This window comes from Gavialis gangeticus, unplaced genomic scaffold (assembly GCF_001723915.1).
Source record: "Gavialis gangeticus isolate Ggan-Ray unplaced genomic scaffold, GavGan_comp1, whole genome shotgun sequence".
Taxonomy (NCBI): Eukaryota; Metazoa; Chordata; order Crocodylia; family Gavialidae; genus Gavialis; species Gavialis gangeticus.
In genome coordinates this window covers 68,496,229-68,513,986 of record NW_017729022.1, presented here as the reverse complement: position 1 = coordinate 68,513,986, position 17,758 = coordinate 68,496,229, and the positions used below count along the sequence as shown (strand labels likewise).

Below are 17,758 nucleotides of genomic sequence, written 5' to 3'. Positions count from 1 at the left end.
AAAAAAAAACAAAAACAACCCACCCAAACCAAAACAAACAACTTAACACAATACAAAGAACGCATGGCAATTCCTGTAGCTGTAAAGCATGTGGTTTGAAAGAGGGTTACTGAGAGGATAAGCTAGTGATGTAGACTCAGTGCAGGCACCAGTCAGGAAAGCAAAAGTGTTTTGGTGCCCTCTTTTAAGAAACTGGATGCACTGCTACAACAATGCTGCAGCCTGAAGATAAGTGATTGGCTTCTTGCTCAATCAGTGGTGAGGGGCAGGGCTGCTGGGACCCATCAGCAAATCAGTGACAAGACAGGGCCTGCTGCAAAAAGACCATGATATCAGCTCCATGAGTGGACCTAAAAACCTTTTGTCTCACTATGACTTGGGTAGGTCCCTATCCACAGGGCTCCCTGACAGCTCACCATTAGGCAAACTATTGGAGCCAGCCACTCTGCACGAGTCAGGGTGGGGGTGGTCAGGGGACTTCCTATTAATTAACATTCCAGATAATTGACTTCCTCATAATTGAAGTTCTCTGGTACCTCAAGTTTGGGGAGACATAGTCGCTAGATTGCATATGTACTTGGGAAAAATCCATTTAGAGTTTGATTAAGCTACAAGAATTTAAAAGCTGGCCTTTACCTATCTGCACTAGCTTAACACACAACAAGCTTGTTTGCCTCCCTATACTTTGTTAGCTGGTGCATACAAGACAGGGAAAATAAAGATCCCTGCCTGTATATGTTCCAGCTGTATTTATGCAGTGAGACTGTGTTCCATGTAAATTCTTGTTTCCTTCTGTATGGTCCATTCATGCATGTATCAAATGAGGCAGGAGTCCTTGTCTTGCTGAGGGTACATCTTGCATATCAGAATAAGCAGTTTCATATTATGGGAATTGCTTACAAAAATCCATATGCCAGAAGTAAACACCAAAATCAAGATGTGCCAATATTTAGGTGTATTTTAGGTCTGTAACTTTGCCCTTTTTTGTATATACATAATGTCTCACAGTATATTGTTGCATCTTATTTTTTGCCTCATGATAGACAGTGAGCAAGGCACAAATACACAGACCTTTTCATTTTTGGCTTTATTCTGTTTGCAGTTACCAAGGTAAATCCTGAATTTTTAATTGAGATTACATGTTTTGATTTGGTAAATACGTTGTAGTATGTGAGATGAGAATGTAGAATTATCTAAGTATATGATTTGGATGGTGTACAGCAAACAGAACAAGTTTGGTCATTGAACACTGAGGATAAAAATATATTCAACAGCTGCCTCCTTTGCTGCATATTGTCCAGCCTAAACAGTCTGATGCCAGGGGTCCTGAACAACAGCTTGTAGCACGCAGTGACTAATGTGGGCCCACTTTGTCCCTTATATTGAGTGTAAAAGGAGATGGGAATTCAGCAACCTCCCATTTTCTTCCACTGACATAAGTTTTTAATTAGACTCCAGATATGAGGGGTTACAGAACAGCAGCCTTTCCCCAAGAACCAATGTTATAAAAACTTTTTTTTCCTCTATCTTTGAAAATTGCCCATATAACTTTTCTATTCTTGGTTAATCACAAGAACTAGATATCAATGAGTTGTGTTCGCGTTGACTTACAAGTTTCAGAAGAGCTAGAAAACATACATCTCTCCTTTGTTCTTTTTTTTTAATTTTTATTTTTTTTGGAGGGCTCTGCTCTTAGTTCTCTCCTTTTCTTTCATTTAAGGAGAACTCTAGCTGTCCAGTTATCTGATCTGTAGGCATCTACATAATGATATATGCCAGGGGTTGTCAAATGGGGGTACATGGACCCCCGGGGGTACTTGATAAGGCCCTAGGGGGGTATGTGTGGGCAGCCAGGGACAGAAAGCCGCCACCCACCACCCGGCATCGTTGCCTCCTACGAGCAGAGCTGGGGAGTGGGGGCAAGGGCAGTGGCACTCCTCTGCAGCCTGGACAGCTGCCCCCCGTCTCTCCAGGCACGGGGGACAGGGGCATTTGCACGTGACGGCTGGGGGTTTCAGCATGTCACCTTGCTACCTTCATTATAATATGTTGAACTGTGTATTGAGATGAATAAGTCATGATTCTAAAAAGTTGCTTTTAATCCAGACTTTTATTTACTAGTTGCTATTCCTTAATTCACAGTTTTATGCTCTTACCTTGCCAAGGTGAATGTTTTATGCCTGTTCCTTTAGTGTCCTAATCGTTAGTAGGATTTTAGATTTTACGTAAGTGCATTTTCCTAAGCATGGGAGTCCTTACTATTCTTATCTCGTCTGAAGAAGAGTTCTCTATAGCATCGTTAGCATTCTTACCATGAGAACAGCATGAACATAAATTGATTAGCAGATTCCCCAATCTATAGGTGCAGACAACAAGATTTGTGTGGGATGTTTCTGTCATGAGAAGTGTGGGATCATTATACCTGATGCTCTCCAAGTGCTTGGTAGGTTGAAACCTACTTAGTTTGAGAGGTAATAGTCACATGGTTGCAGGTTGTCCTAAGCTTCTGAAACATTACTTTTTATACTTACATGATTCAGCCTGTTTCATACCTCTGTTCCGCTAACCCAAGAAGCACTGCCTTTTCATCCAGTACTGAAATCCTGAATACTAAGAGAATTCAACTTGTGTCTTTAGCATGAGTTATGCTGCTTTTTATATTCAGTGATGGTTTTACCCATCCATTCGTGCATGAGGCACATTATTGTTACCTTTGCAGTCCATGCAAGAGCTGACCAGAAACTGGAATTCCCATTCTACTTGACATTTCACAATTTCCAGCCATCTCTTTCTCCCCCAAAACAGAATGGAAAAAAATTAAAAATTTGAACACTTCCAAAAGTTTCCAGGTCTTCTCAAACAGCTTAGGCCTGCTCTTTGGGCTGCTAAGGATTCTTGGAAATTGTGCTGCCCAGGAGCCAGAAACTTGGGAGTGGTGTTCCAGACTCCCCACTAAGTGGACTTCTGAGAGATGCCATGGCAGGTTCTGTCAGCACAATAAGTGCTCAGTTCTTGAAGAGCTTATAGGTACCTACTTTACAAGGAGGATTTAGGTTTGGGATACCTACCTGCATGCAGGTCCTTGCCTGTAGCCCTGACCTGGGTACCTTGACTCTGGAGAGGTTTGCAGTTTCAGACCAGCCTTTGTTTAGTATTTACCTGAACGTAAGATGAACCTCTAGTAATTAGGTTCTGTACATTGAAAATGTATACGTTTGTTACAATTTTCCATGTATAGAATTTAATTATTGGGAGTCATCTTAAATTCCATGTCCCCCACTACTGTAGTGGGGAAAGTAGTGGCAGGGGAAGAGGGGAGGTTAAGCAGCTTGATCCCTATGCCCTGCTGCACGTTTCCTCCACTTGGTAACAGCTGTTGTACTAGTGGCAGCTGTGGGTTACAGCTGGAGCCACAGCAACTACCTGTCACCCCCCCCCCCATACTCAGATCCAAGATGAGGGGCTTCCCCCATATTAAATGGGGGGAACCTCATCTTGGATTCAAGTAAATAAAGTATTTCCTGTTGGTCAGCTCTAGATGATTGCCTGCTCATCGCAGGAGTATTTGGATTGGCATTTGACACATCTCATTCTCTCTGCACTGTACAGGAAACAAAAATTCATAACTTTGGACACTAAACGCCATGGACTAAACATAGACAGTGGTTTCATGACTCATAATATAATTGGTATCTCTTTTAACCTCTCAGTGCTCTGCAGGTAATAAGGATCTTTTCCCCCTCTGAGTGTGTTTTTTTTGGCTCTATGGGTTTTTTCCTTTCTTCTCACATTATTATCTATTCAACTAAACTTTTCTAGCTTTGAGTGACTTCTGTTAACTTCTTTGCTCCCAAGATGACATCTCTCTTCCACTCTCTTATGTGCCTGTTGTCTTTTACAAATGGAGTTTTATCTGGTATTTAGCTTAGGTTGCACTTGCTTCTTTCCCAAGACTAGAAGAAGAGCACTTTGTCCCCCAGAGCTTGTCTAACATCTCCCAACTACATGGTTATTTCAGTAAAAAGGATCATCAGTAAAACTTGGCTTCTCACATGTTTCCTGGACAGTCATGGCTACAACACTCAAATCCTACTAGGTGTGCTGTATATGGAGTCCAGGTGTCCAGTGGAGAGTTTTGTATTCCATAGATCAGGGGCGGGCAATTATTTTGGGCGGCGGGCCGCTTGATGACTTTTGGTGAGCTGTCGAGGGCCACATGGGTAGCCCCACCCCTTCAGTTGCCCCACACCTTGGTCGCCAACTTGGGACCAGAAGCCCTGCCCCCTGACCTTTGTAACCAGAAGTCCCTCCCCTTGCACAACTTACTAGGTAGCAAGGGGTTGTGACCCCTCTAACATCCTGCCCCAGCAGTGGGATTTCAGGGGCATCAGACCTCGCCCAGAACTTTCCCCCTACCTGTGCCAGCTGGTCCCAAAAGAAGGAGGCTCCACCTACCTGTGCTGGTCAGTCCCGAGTGGCACACGGCTCCACCGCCGCTTCTGCTGGCTGATGTAGACCCGGCTAGGTCTGTCCCATCCGGAGCAGCGTGGGACTAAAGCCGGCTTCCGACGTGCTGCTGGGGACGGGGCGAGCCCGGCCGGGTCTGCACCAGCCAGCAGAAGCAGCAGTGGAGCTGTGAGCCGCTCGGGACTGACCAGTGCAGGTAGGGGGAAAGTGCAGCTGAGCCCCTGTCGCTCCGGCTGGGCTCATCCTGGCCCGAGTGGCACACGGCTCCACCACCGCTTCTCCTCCCTGGTGCTGACTGGGCCGGAGCTGCGGCCCAGCTGCTGCTTCCCCTCCCCAGTGCTGGCCCAGCCTGACCCTGCGCGGCCTGAGCGGCATGGCTTGGCACAGGGAAAGCCTGCCCAGCAGCCGCTTTCTTGGGCTTACCTGGAAGGCAGGGCCCTTCCCAGCCCTGCGCAGGAGGCAGAAGGCGGCCCAGACACTGTTTCCCCTCACCGACGCCACAGGTTCTGGCCCAGCCTCCACCCCATCCCTATCAAGCTGCAAATGTGGCTTGAGCCGGAGCAGGGCGAGGCCAGCTGAAGCAGGCTGAGGTCAGGATCAGTTGCCTCGCAACCAGAACCCAAGGAAACAGCCTGAGGTGCTGCAGCTGGCGGCTCGTGCCGCTGGAGGCTTTTAGAGAGGCAGCTGCCATTACATGTGTTTTGAAGGGACTCCGTGGGCCGAAAGGAAGTGCTTGGTGGTCTGGATCCAGCCTGTGGGCCATATTTTGCCCACTCCTGCCATAGATTCATAGATTGTAAGGCTAGAAGGGACCTTGGAAGATCATCGGGTCCAGCCTCCTGCACCAAGCAGGAAAGATAACTGGGAGTCGGGTGACCCCAGCAAAGTGACTGTCTAGTCTCCTCTTGAAGATTTCCAGGGTAGGTGATTGCACCACCTCTGGAGGGACCTTATTGCACAGTCTGGACACCCTAATTATGAAGTAGTTTTTCCTAATGTTGAGCCTGAATCAATCTTCCAGGAGTTTGTGGCCATTACTCCTCGCTTTCCCCAAGGGTGCCCTGGCGAACAGTTGTTCACCAAACCTTTGATGTATGCCTCTGATGTAGCGGTAAGCTGCTACCAAGTCCCCTTGCAGCCTTATTTTTTTCAGGCTGAAGAGTCCCAGATCCCTCAGCCTTTCCTCGTATGGCTTGCAGCACAAGTCTCTGATCATACAGGTGGCTCTTCTCTGGACTCTCTCAGCTTTACCACATCCTTGTTAAAGTGCAGCGCCCAGAACTGCATGCAGTACTCTACTATGTACATTGGGCAATTTAAGTCCTTTATTGGATCCTGTTCTTAGTTCTCCTGTTCATTGGTTGCCTTTTGAGTAAAACAGAATTTCTTAGATATGTTCCAGGATTTCTTGTACTCTGTTCTGTACAAAGGTCCATTCTAGAGGTCAGCCTCTGAGAACAGTTTGCCTTCTTAAATAGTTGGTCTTGTTTGCTTATTCTGTACCTACTTCTTCAATGTGAGGGGAAAAATATGATCACAGATGTCTAAAACCCGGTAGGTGCTACAAATTACTGATGCAGAAGAATAGCACTTCCTGTTTTTTTGACGTTTTAGCATACCGTAACTGAAACTCAAAAGTATTTGGCATATTGTAACAGTAGGTTTAGTAAATATTAGTTGAGGAGAGCAAGGTGCTGTTGTGAGCTAATAACACTGAATACTAATCCGTATCAGTTATCCGTGGTTTAATGTAGTTGTCATCACTTGTCCCCTTGGGGTGATGAATTATTCAGAGTGAAATCTGGTTATTTAATTTGGAGAAACTTCTGGGGGGGAAGTGGGGTTTGTTTTGAAAGAGACTTTCTGGCAATTGCTTCTAGAGCTTAATTGCTTTTTTGTTTGTTTTTTGTTGTATTATATCAGCTACTAACTTCACAGAATATCTTTTTGTTCCTTCAGTGTTAATGTACTTCATTTTACTTTGACTGTCTTGTATATTGCTGTCATTTTTTGATCTGTTCTCTAGGGCAGAGGTTTCAAATGTACTGCCTGTGGGCTAGATCCAGCACACTATTCTAGCTGGCTTATCAGTAGTCCAGCAGACTACCAGAAGGTAGGAGGCATGGCTAGTGGAGCATGGCCTGCCATAGAATTCAAGGTCCCCAGATCATAATGGATATGGCCATCAGTGGCACTGGGGAAGTGATGGCTGTGCAGATACCACTTTTGCTTGCTCCACTGCTGCTCATTTCCCCAACCTGCTCTGCTGCCTGTTTCTGGATCTGCACTGTCACCTGAATTTGGTCTGTACTGCTGGACTCAGACCTGCTGCAGCTGCTGCTGGCTGTGCAGATCTGGCCTGAGAGATGCCTGCATGGTACAGATCTGGTGTGGCATGAGTTTGACACCTCTGCTCTAGAGCAAGTAGTCCGTAGTTTGACTATCTGCTAACATGGCCTATGGTCTGCTAACGTGCTCCCTGTTCATAGCCCATCTGCTACAATGGCCCATGACCATTTGTTTGATTACCCCATTGGCCTGCTTCTTCCCACCATATTTAATTCTTATTGTGTGCTGTTTTGTGTCCTGTTCGCTTCTGATGATTTTTTTGAGCTCTCCAAGGCAGGCATGGAGTTCTTCATTATATGTTTATACCAGTGGTTGTCAACTGGGGGTACACGTACCCCTAGGGGTACTTAAAAAGGCCGTAGGGGGTATGCAGAATGAATGAGAAAAGATTACTAGAGGTGCATTGATACATCGCTCCCATATCAGATTGGCACTGATGCAAGGAAAAGTGGCAGTATTGGCAATCTGCTTCTTTTGGCTGATGTGAACAATAAGGTGCCCAATAAATGCCCTGTGCAGTGCTGTATGCAGGTGGTCAGGAGCACAGCCCAGCAGCATGGAGAGTACCTGGGTCTGGCTGGTAAATCTGTTGTGAGAAAAGTCTGCTCTGCTGCCTGTCTCGAGAGGGGGGCAGATTGAGGCCCCAGCTGTGAGGGAGGGCGTGGGGCAGGGGCAGGCACTGCACAGGCGGGGTGGAGCAGGGCATGGGATGGAGCCATAGCTTGTGGTGTGGGGAGGGGGCTCTTGCTGCTGCATGCACCCCAGAAGGGCATGGTGGGTACATGCCCCCAGATATGTGTGCGGGGCGAGGATGGGCTGCTGATGCGGGCTGGGGGCAGTGCTGGGCTCTTCCTGGCAGGGGAGGCTGGGCCGGGCTGCACTTGGGGCAGGCAGCGGCAGCGCTAGGAAGGCGGGTCAGGGGGCTACAGCAAATTTTCGGGTGGCTGCAGGGACCCTCCTTATAGCCTTCCCGGTGCCACTGCTGCCCACCCCAAGCTCAGCCCAGCCCAACCACCCTGCCAGGAAGAGCTCGGTGCCTCCCCAGCCCACAGCAGCAATCTGCCCTCATCCTGCAGAGATCTGGGTGTGCATGCCCCCCATACTGTCCCAGGGTGCACGTAGCAGTGGGAGCCGCCCTCCCCCACATCCCCTGGATGAGCCACTCAGGGCTTCATCCCATGCTCTGCGCCAGCTGTGCAGCGTCTGCCCCACTACCTCCCTCATGGCAGGGGCCTCGATCTGCCCCCGACCTTCACCCCTTCCCTTGCCCCTTCCCCCACAACAGACTTACCAGTCCAAACTATTGTGCCATAACTATGATATATATATTTAATGCTTATTAATAATGTATTTAATGTTAATTAGTATAGCCTCCCTTGTATCACATTATTGGTAACATTTAAAAACAAGTACAAAATATAAAGGGGTACATGAGCTGAAACTTTGAGACAGAAGGGGTATGCTTGTTAGAAGAGGTTGAAAACCCCTGGCTTATACCATCTTCAACACAACTGGTTCTTGATACTTTGCTAGTAAGGTTATGTGCTGCTGTACAATCCCTCCTTACCCCACCATGCTTATCTGCAGAGCTTCTTACTATCCACCTTCTTTTTCTGTACCCTGTAGTTCCTACTTTGTTGTTTCTAATTTCTGGCCATATTTAGCCTTTTATTTTATGACCTCACAGTTTCTTGGTGAGTTTTTTTTTTTAATGAGGAATTTTTATGACAAGCTTTTTGACGCTCCAAACAAACTATTTCAACTGATTCTCCTCCTTTAGACACTATTTTCTGGATGCAGTCAAAGGATTTGAAAAGATTAGAAGGGAAGGACTTTTGTTTTAAACAAGATAAATTGATTTGCGTCTGTCACATTTGTTTGGGTGTTTTATCTTTTCAGTTGTCACTCAGTTTATCTGGTGGCTTGAAATAAGGTTAATTAATCTATCATTCTCAGGATTCTTTCTGTTGCCTGTTTTAAAAATATAGCTACCATCCAGTTCTCTTGTCACAGTTATCTTTAAAGTTGACATATTTTGTTAAAGGTTTGTTTACTCCATTCTTCTGTTGGCTCAACACTTGAATGTGTAACACCCAGGCCTGGCAATTTGTTGTAGCACCTTTGCTTTGGACATTTTTGTCACTTGTATTTTAATATCTTGGATCTGATCTTCTTGGATATCTCTCCTCGCATTGTCTGAAAACTAATGTCAGGAAATTGTTTGAGGTTTTTTTTTTTGAGTGCTTCTCAGTTGTCCCTGGTGAGTGTGCAGATCCACCCACCTATCCTCCCATTAACTTCGGATAGCCACTTACTCTGTCTTTGAAATTTGTAGGGCTAAGTCTCATAATCCATCTGTCATAGTTTCTATACTTATGTACGACTTTCTTTTAGCTTTCAGAGTTGGTGTTGTGACTCTCCATTCTGTGAAAGGTATTTGGTTTGAACAACTGCTTGTATATTGCCATTTTACCAGCTCTATTGGTGACTTTGGCATACTTTGGCATTACCTGTTTCTTTTTTGCTTGAGGGTCTACAGGTATGTTCAAGAATTATGTTATAGCCTCTCTGCCAAGTCTAAGACGTTTTTACTTTTAGTTTCCAGTTTAGGGTCTCTTGGGGTCTCTTGACTAGATACTTTCTTTCCTGTGCTAGTTTTGGGCATAATACCCAAGGATGTCTAAATCTGATTCTACTGGAGGGCTTAGTTGTGGTTACTGGACAAACCATATTCTTATTTAGGATTTAATTGATGGAATGCTCTTGCATGCTTTAGATCAGAGGTGTCAAACATATGGCCCACAGGCTGGATCTGGCCTGCAACACAGTTACTAGGGCTGTGTGAAATGAGCCCTTTTGGATTTGGATTCAGCCCGAATCAGGGACAGTGATTTGATCCACTGATTTGGATAACTGTCCCTGATTTGATTCAGCCGAATCTGAATCCGACAATTTGATGCTGATTTGGCGAATCAGCAATTCGGACACAGGCACAGCTTTAAAAGTTTTTTTCTACATACCTTGAGGTAGCACTGTGGCTCGTGATCGCTGCTGGGGCAGATGCAGTGTCCCACAGCAGTGCGGGGGGCTGTCCAGCATTCTTGGCAGCGAACCCGGAAGTGGATGGAAGTACTTCCGGTCCACTTTCAGGTCTGCTGGGGAGCACGTGCCCCCTCAGCTTGGCAATCAGCCACAGGGGGACCCTGGGTGCCCCCCAGACCCAGCAGGCACCAGTCACTGAGCCAGGGATAGTTAAAACGGTCCATTTTATTGTTTCTCTTGTTGCCTTGCACCATGTATTCTTTATTAGGAGATGAGCTTGGTGCAGGGGGCTGGACTCGATGATCTTGCAAGGTCCCTTTCAGCCTTACAATCTATGAATCTATAACAGTATAACTAATAAATCTTTTGGCTTGAGTATGGTACACATCCAGTTTCTGTTGTATGGTCCCATTCACTTAAAAGTTGTTTCTCTAGGTTTCAGCATATTTCTAAGCCTTGAAGTCTAAGGTATTGTACTGTTTCATCTGCTCATAGACCTCTCTACAGACTAATCTGTTCTTTAATAATTTTATAGTGAGTATTGCAGTGTTCTGTTGCCTTCTTCACAAACCCCTTTTCTCCAACAGCTCTTAAGGCAGTTAGTTACTCCCATCCAGTATTAGGGTGCACAGCTGAGGTAAGGCCATTTGCACAGCACCTGCTGAACCTGTTCTACCTGTAAGGATTCCTTTTTTGCAGGATCTTTCAGAAATATTGGACCAGGAAGAGGAATCTGAACACACAAGCAGCCTGTAGTAAAAATGGTAGTGGCTATGCTGTTTCCTTATCTCATACAGAAAGGAATTTTCTGCTGGGGGGGAGATTTTATATGGATGAATTTAAATGGTAAAGACTGCATTTTCACAGTTTGTCAGAGCGATGCACAGTAATGTGTTTTTGGGGTGTTTTTGTTTTTTTTTAGGCAACAATGAATCAAACAGACAACAATCAACAGGAAGTTCCCTCATACCTACATAATGAACCACCAGAAGGTAGATGCTAAACCTCTGTAATCTTATTTGATAGTGAAAAAATTCTGTGAAGTGCAGTTCTCCTTGATAACAAAAGCCTATTGCACACACAGCCAGAGCTAAGTACTCAAGCTGCTGCTGTTAGCCTTGAAGAGGCTATGTACTTCAGAGTGGATTTTGTGCCATTTGTGAATCGAGAGAACTCTTTACCCAGTTGCAATTTATTGACACTTTGCAGACTCGTTTAAGACAGTGAGGGGTCACAAATACAAACAAGCATAATTTGAAGACCCAGCTTGCACAATGTAACTGAGAGTGCAGTTTGGCCTGTTGACAATTTTTTGAGTTCATGTGGGATGGAAAGGTCCCAATTTGACATCAGGTTTCTAAGTTGAGTTTATAAGGCTGGTAATTTAAATAAAAAATGCCTTCTATTTTAAAAATGTACTTGATTAGGAAGCACTGAACAAAACAGTTGCATGCTTTGGGTGTAATGACACTTAAAAGCTGGGTTGTTTTTTTTGTTTGTTTAAGTGCAGATTATTAGGTGGTCACAATATGTATCTGAATAGTTTATTGTTTGAGCAACTAAATAGTGACTTCTAACTATGGAGGGTGTTCAATTTAAGTCATTATTATCCTGTCATTAACAATAGTAAGAGATTAGAAATATGTACAAGATGTAGGTGGAAGCAGCAAACTAATTCAATAGCGCAATGCTTCTCAGCCTCCCCTGATCAATGAACTGTGTTATAACATGCTTTGATAAACTCTTCCATCTAGCTCAGGGGCAAAAGGCGGCCCGGGAGCCATTCTATCTGGCCTGTGGGGCCCCTAAAAAATTTAGAAAATCAATATTTATCTGCCCCTGGCTGCCTGTCATGTGGCCCTCGATGGCTTGCCAAAACTCAGTATGCGGCCCTCTGGCCAAAATTATTGCCCACCCCCAATCTAGCTATAAGGAAACAGAAGGTAGTTTTGACCCCTTGAAATTAGAGGTGCACTGATGCATTGGTCCCATATTGGATCGGCACTGATATAAAGAAAATTGACTGTATTGGAAATCAGGCCCATGCAGCCAATTTAATTTGGCCGATAAATGCCCATGTGTGCGTGCAGCCGCAACACAGCAGCAAGGAGTGCAGCCTGGCAGCTTGGAGAGCTGCATGCAGCTGGTAAGTCAGTTGTGGTGAAAGGGGAGGGGGGGTGCAGATCAATGCCCCCCACAGTGAGGGACTTATCAGCTGTATCAGTAATTGGATCAGTATTGACCTTAAAAATTGGCTACCAGTATCGGCCTCCAAAATTATTGGTGTACCCCTACTTGAAATGTGTTCATAACCCCCATTTAGAATCTGTTTTGCCCATTAATTGTATTTAAACATATTTTGCTTGATCTGTGTGAGGTTTTAACTCTGATGGGATTAACTTTAATTTTCAGTTTTATGCAGCTATTTTATTGTATTCTATATTTCTCAGCTTCCTTATTGTTTATCTTGAGCAGATTAAGCAGACTTCTACTTTAGCAGTGTTGATTATCACTATATATTAGATTTTTAAATATTAAAAATTACTCAAGGTAACTTGCCTGCAAACAGGTTAATGCCACAGTATAAGACACAGCACACAGAACAGTCTTATACTGTGGCATTAACCTGTTTGGACACATCATCTGAATAGGCAGATGAGACGCAAACTACCAAAACCGGATAGGAGGGGGGAAAAAAACATGTGAAGACATGGCAAGAGGGAAAGAAAAGGCTTAAAAAGCATAAGAGAAGGACTGATTATGTATTGGTCAATAGAAAGGTGGCAGGAAGGGGGCTACAGAGAAAAGAGCCAACTTTGTTTTTTCAAGTGTGGGATATACAGGAAAGATGTTAAAATGCATTTTAAGCAAAAGAATAAAAACTCCTTTGTCATCTTATATCAGAGTTGACATAAGTGGTTTGAAGTGGGGAAATGTATTAAAAAAAACCCCTCAGGATTTCTTTTGTCCTTTTTAATATGTTGTTAGGTTTCAGGGACTGACAAGGGCTGACAGTTGGGGGAAGTGGAAGATATTGGGAATTTAGCTGTTGAAGGGTTGGTAGGGAGTCTTCTGAAGTTGATCTCAATGTGGTTGAAACTGGGACTCTCACCATCAAACTCCATGGTGATAAAATGACACCAAGGCAGTCTTAATTGGAGCAGATTATCTTACCTTTCAGTAAGAACTAATGCTTGAAACAGTACTGTTTTGTAAGCCAAATAATTACTAAGCATGTGCCATGTGTCACCTCGTTTAAAAGACTTAAGAGAGCAAAGCTTTATTAACAAAATGTTCTTAATCACAAGATCATGACTGACTTGGAGGTTTATACGTCTTCTTCAGGTTCATTGAAAGATCATCCGCAGCAGCAGCCTGGCATGCTTTCTCGTGTGACTGGTGGCATCTTCAGTGTGACAAAGGGAGCTGTCGGTGCCACAATTGGTGGTGTAGCCTGGATTGGAGGAAAAAGCTTGGAAATTACCAAAACAGCAGTTACGGCGGTGCCTTCCATGGGAGTGGGGCTGGTTAAAGGAAGCGTGTCTGCTGTGGCTGGAGGTGTTACAGCTGTAGGATCTGCTGTTGCAAGTAAAGTGCCTTTAACAGGGAAGAAGAAAGATAAGTCTGACTAAACAAAAGACTGAGATGCGTTTGATCTCTGTAATGCTGCATCAGTGGCAATGAAACCTGCAAAGATTTGGACTGCAACAAAGCCATGTCTTACACACTTACCTTCTAAAGAGCTGTGTGAAAAACTTGCTTTTTTTTCTGAAAGACAGAAGTTTGACTGCACAATGTGCAAAGGTTCATTAAAACCTAGATTCAAACTTTATATCTGGTGAGATGTTACATTTGATAAATATAGAAGCAAGTCTGTGTATCTGAAGGGATTATAATATACATGTTTGAATATTCACTTACTGTAAATTGTTTTTGCAGTTTTGGAGTACAATGTGAAAGTAATAATGTAGCTGACAACCTTTGCAGAACCGCAGCTATAATGATGTCAGCTACCATTCTTGGGCGTTATTACTCCTCTCAGTAAGGAATCCCTGAACTGTATACAGGCACATCGGTTGCGCCTAATAGTTTAACTTACCTTTTAGTTTTTTGAAACTGTCTTTTTATGAGGCCCATACACTAACAGTGAATCCATTCTGTCATTGAGGGCTGGCAAGAAACTGACATGTGGAGGCAGAAGAAAGTAAGATTATAATGACTACCGAGAAAGTGGATCCTCACAATTCTGTATGCAGTATGTTGATTAAGACTATTCATGCCTTATGGTGGAAAATCTATTTTTACATAGTAAAGCTGTGTAAACAACTTTATAATGTCCGTCATTTCAATGAAGTTTGTAGAAGAAGGTTTAGACTTTTATAAGTGCCGGTATCTGAAACTTAGCCATCTTTAATAAAGACGATAAATCTCTTGTTAAATCTCAGGTGTACTTAAAGGTATCGCTGAATTACCTGCAAATGAAGACTTGGGGCTTCCAATGGATGGCTTATCATAGCTATAAAAACAATGAAAAAGGCAGTAGGTTAATTGAAATAAAGCTGCAATTTGTGACTGATTCATCTGCCAAAGATAATAGCTTAGAATAAACTGTTTTTGCTTTAGAGCTGGAGACCCCTGAAGAATGATTCTAAATAAAGCAAAGCATCTGTCTGACTGCATGACATGCCAGTTTCGCTGCGTGCCTCAACCAGGGTTAAACATTTAACTGAAATATGAAGAATTTTTCACTACATATTGTATCTCACAAGTCCATTTCACTTAAAACGTCCCATTGTGTTCATTCAGGGAGAAAAAAGAAATGAGAGCTGTCATCTTAACAAATTGCACAGGGACAGATCCCAAGCTTTGACGCACCACAAAAGATGAGCATTCCTGTCAGTCCCCTGCCAGTGTACACGGGCAGGAAGCACATGCTTGATACGGGCTCTAAATTGGAAGTCACTCAAGCTTTCATAAATCCTGACTTGCAGATAAATAACTTTTTGGAATCCTGTGAAAGATGGCTGAAGTTTCATGTGAATATTCCTTATGCAGTATTTCCTACGAATTTGTGTCCTTCCTGAGGAGAATTTCTAAGCATGTAAACTCACTTTTTAAGCGGTTATGGAAAATGATAATGTTTTTTTTTCTAGAAATTAAAAGGATCAAAAGGTATCACTTGTCTACAGTTTTTATTCCAGTTTACCAGAGTTGGTAAAGTGAACAGTTAAAGGTTTCTATAATTAAGATATATAAGTTACCTAGTCTTTCTGAAGATTGGCACTTCGGTTGTGATCTGGAGCAACGTTCTACATCAGATATATTTATCTGCCAAGGTTTCCTAAATCTGGTGTAGAGGTGGAAGTGGAATCTGCAAGTACTTGGGTTTGGTTGTTTTTGTTTTGCTTTTTATTTTTGGGCGGGAGTTGTTTGTTGTGTTTGGTTGGCTTCTTTTTAGTCTAGTCTACAAAATGAGTTACTACCTTGTTTGATTTAAGTATCTGTCATAGCTAAGTTTCAAGATTCTTTTTTTTGGATTGACGGCTATGTAATAAACAGGGTTATCACCTCTGCTAATTCAGAGCCAAAGGGAATGTCTACAATGCAGACTGCAGTGTGGGTAGACAAACCAAAGCTAGTTTTAAATGAACAAGCTGTGATACCAGAAACAGTGTAGTTCATAGGATTTTTTTGTGTGCCTGATGCCAGCTATTTACCCTGCATCTCTATGCAATAAAGGCATGACCTCAGGGTGATATGACAATCAGCTGTATGCAGACTTAGTAATATTCTGAAACCTTCAACAAAACCCTTCCTAACAACCAGAGTGGAGACTGTGGGGATTGCGAAATGCTGAACTTTCAGACAAATTCCTCACCCCTGTTTTTTGAAACACTAGGAAGCTTGCAACAAAACTTATAGGTGTGGTGATAGATTTTTTTGTGCTATAGAACTCAACCCAACATTTCAATGCATTTTGTTCCTAACGTGCTTGTCGTTAATTCTGCGATCTTGTAACGAAAATGCTTAAACTGGTGTAGGGTTTTAATTTAGAGCTTGGTCCTATACTCTGCACATTTTTAATTTCCAATTAACGTATGAAACTGTCAGTCCTCTTTCAAAATTTGTTCTAATTCTGTCTTGCTGCTTTAAACTTGTGAAACATTAAATTTTTTTAGTTTGACGTCTTGGACAGCTTCCTTTTGTTGACGGGGAAAACAAAAGTAATGGGGAAATAAGCAGAATAACTTGGGGGATCATGCCTTGCATTCAGTTATAGTGCCTTATAGTTCTGTCATCGTCTATATTAAAATAATACTTAAGCCTCCAAGTAAGACTGCAGTCCCATTGTATTCTCAGTACACACGCAGTTAGAAAACCTCCCTGTCCTAAACAGCTTATCTAGATAAGACAAATTATGAAAGAAAAGACGCTCCTATTTTTTTCCAATAGATGTGGGAACTGAGGCATAAAAAGTAGACTGCATCTGACTGCGGAAATTCATCAGCACAGGAAAATGAATTTGGATTTCTTGCATCTGAATCCAGGGTCTTAATACAAGAGGATTGTGCTCTTCCTCAAAAAACTTTGGAGTCAGAAAATAATGTTTTTGTTCAAGAAGCTTCCAAGTATGGGCTGTTCAAGTGAAGAGACCATTCTCAATTCCAAGAGGGAAATGTTTTTACTTTGCTTTAGCAGACTTAGCATCCTTTTCAAGGTAGCAATCCATAGAGGTTGTTCGACAGCTCTTTTTGAAAAGATCTTAAAATGACTTTTCCATTACTAAAATGCATTTTGAGTGGAAATGACTAATGCTAAGGAAGGGTTAACGAGAGGATAAAGATGCATACAATATAATTATGTGGTTACTTGGTTCAGAGTTGTGCACATGATAGTCTCAATCAAAGTGTTGCTATAAATGAATGTTAGGGGAGTTGGAGGAGCACATTCTAGAAATACGGATGAGATGATTATATACTAGATGAGTTTTTAAATGTTGATACAGGAAGAAAGGGCCACATTTTGAAATACTACAGAGGATGAAATGAAAGGATTAGAACACATGATCTCCAGGGAAAAACGAGATGGAAGCATTTGAGATGACCTGTTGGCTACGTATCTGTGTGTGTTAAGAAAAATGGTGGTAGTTTCAATGGTAACAGAAAAGAAGAGGAAAAAATTGATACAGGAAGTGACAGGCATTTTAAACTGTAGTAGAAGGTGAGTTTTATAGGGGCCTGAAGATATCAAAACATTATTATTGCTGCTAGACCTGCACAGTAGTAACACTATATGTAATATGCATAGGAAACTACTGATCTTGTTAGACCTTCACAAACTGAATTTCTGCCTGGAAGAGGAGATGATGATACAAACTCGCTTGAAGAAATGTTTTCTTTGAGGCCTAATTTCATCTTAATGACTTTGGCTTTGTTTTGATATTTGAGTAAGAACACTGGAGTGGGACTGTAGGACTAAAGTTGAAGTCATTTTATACACTACCGCTGATTTTAACAAAGGTGTTTAAACTAACCATATGTAGCAAAACATAACAACTGTCTGTGGTAGGCACTTTGCCATAACACAGATAAAAGACATCTTTCTGAAGGATCTTACTATAATGTGAAAAGTAGAGACAAAGGCAAAGACCTGGAGGATGGAAACAAATTTATGCCTTTTTTTTTTTTAATAGTTATGTATACAAGAAGGTAAAGGCATAATAGTGAGAATCAGCTGAGCTCTTTGTCGAGGGATAAATATTCTAAGCTTTTACTTCAAATATTTAGACTTATTTGGATAAAATGTTATATCATTCCCAGTTATAGCTGTTCCACGGCTGAGTCTGATTTTGTGGGGGGAGAGATTCTTCAGCTCGGCCTCTCGAGGCAGTTGCAACGGT

The 17,758-nt window shown here is 42.9% G+C and overlaps 1 protein-coding gene across 2 annotated transcripts in view; it reads left to right on the top strand.

Annotated features, from left to right (window-relative positions):
• The window catches only part of TMEM263 (transmembrane protein 263), a 17,027-nt gene extending 985 nt beyond the window's left edge, over positions 1-16,042 (top strand). Inside the window, exons 2-4 of one of the 2 annotated variants that reach the window (XM_019515332.1) lie at positions 9,211-9,355; positions 10,781-10,850; positions 13,204-16,042. In XM_019515332.1, the coding sequence (XP_019370877.1) occupies positions 10,787-10,850; positions 13,204-13,490 (351 nt within the window). In that variant the 5' untranslated portion in view covers positions 9,211-9,355; positions 10,781-10,786 and the 3' untranslated portion in view covers positions 13,491-16,042. The remainder of the gene's footprint in view (positions 1-9,210; positions 9,356-10,780; positions 10,851-13,203) is intronic. The other variant, XM_019515331.1, reaches the window with a different exon arrangement.
• The last annotated feature ends 1,716 nt before the right edge of the window (positions 16,043-17,758 follow it).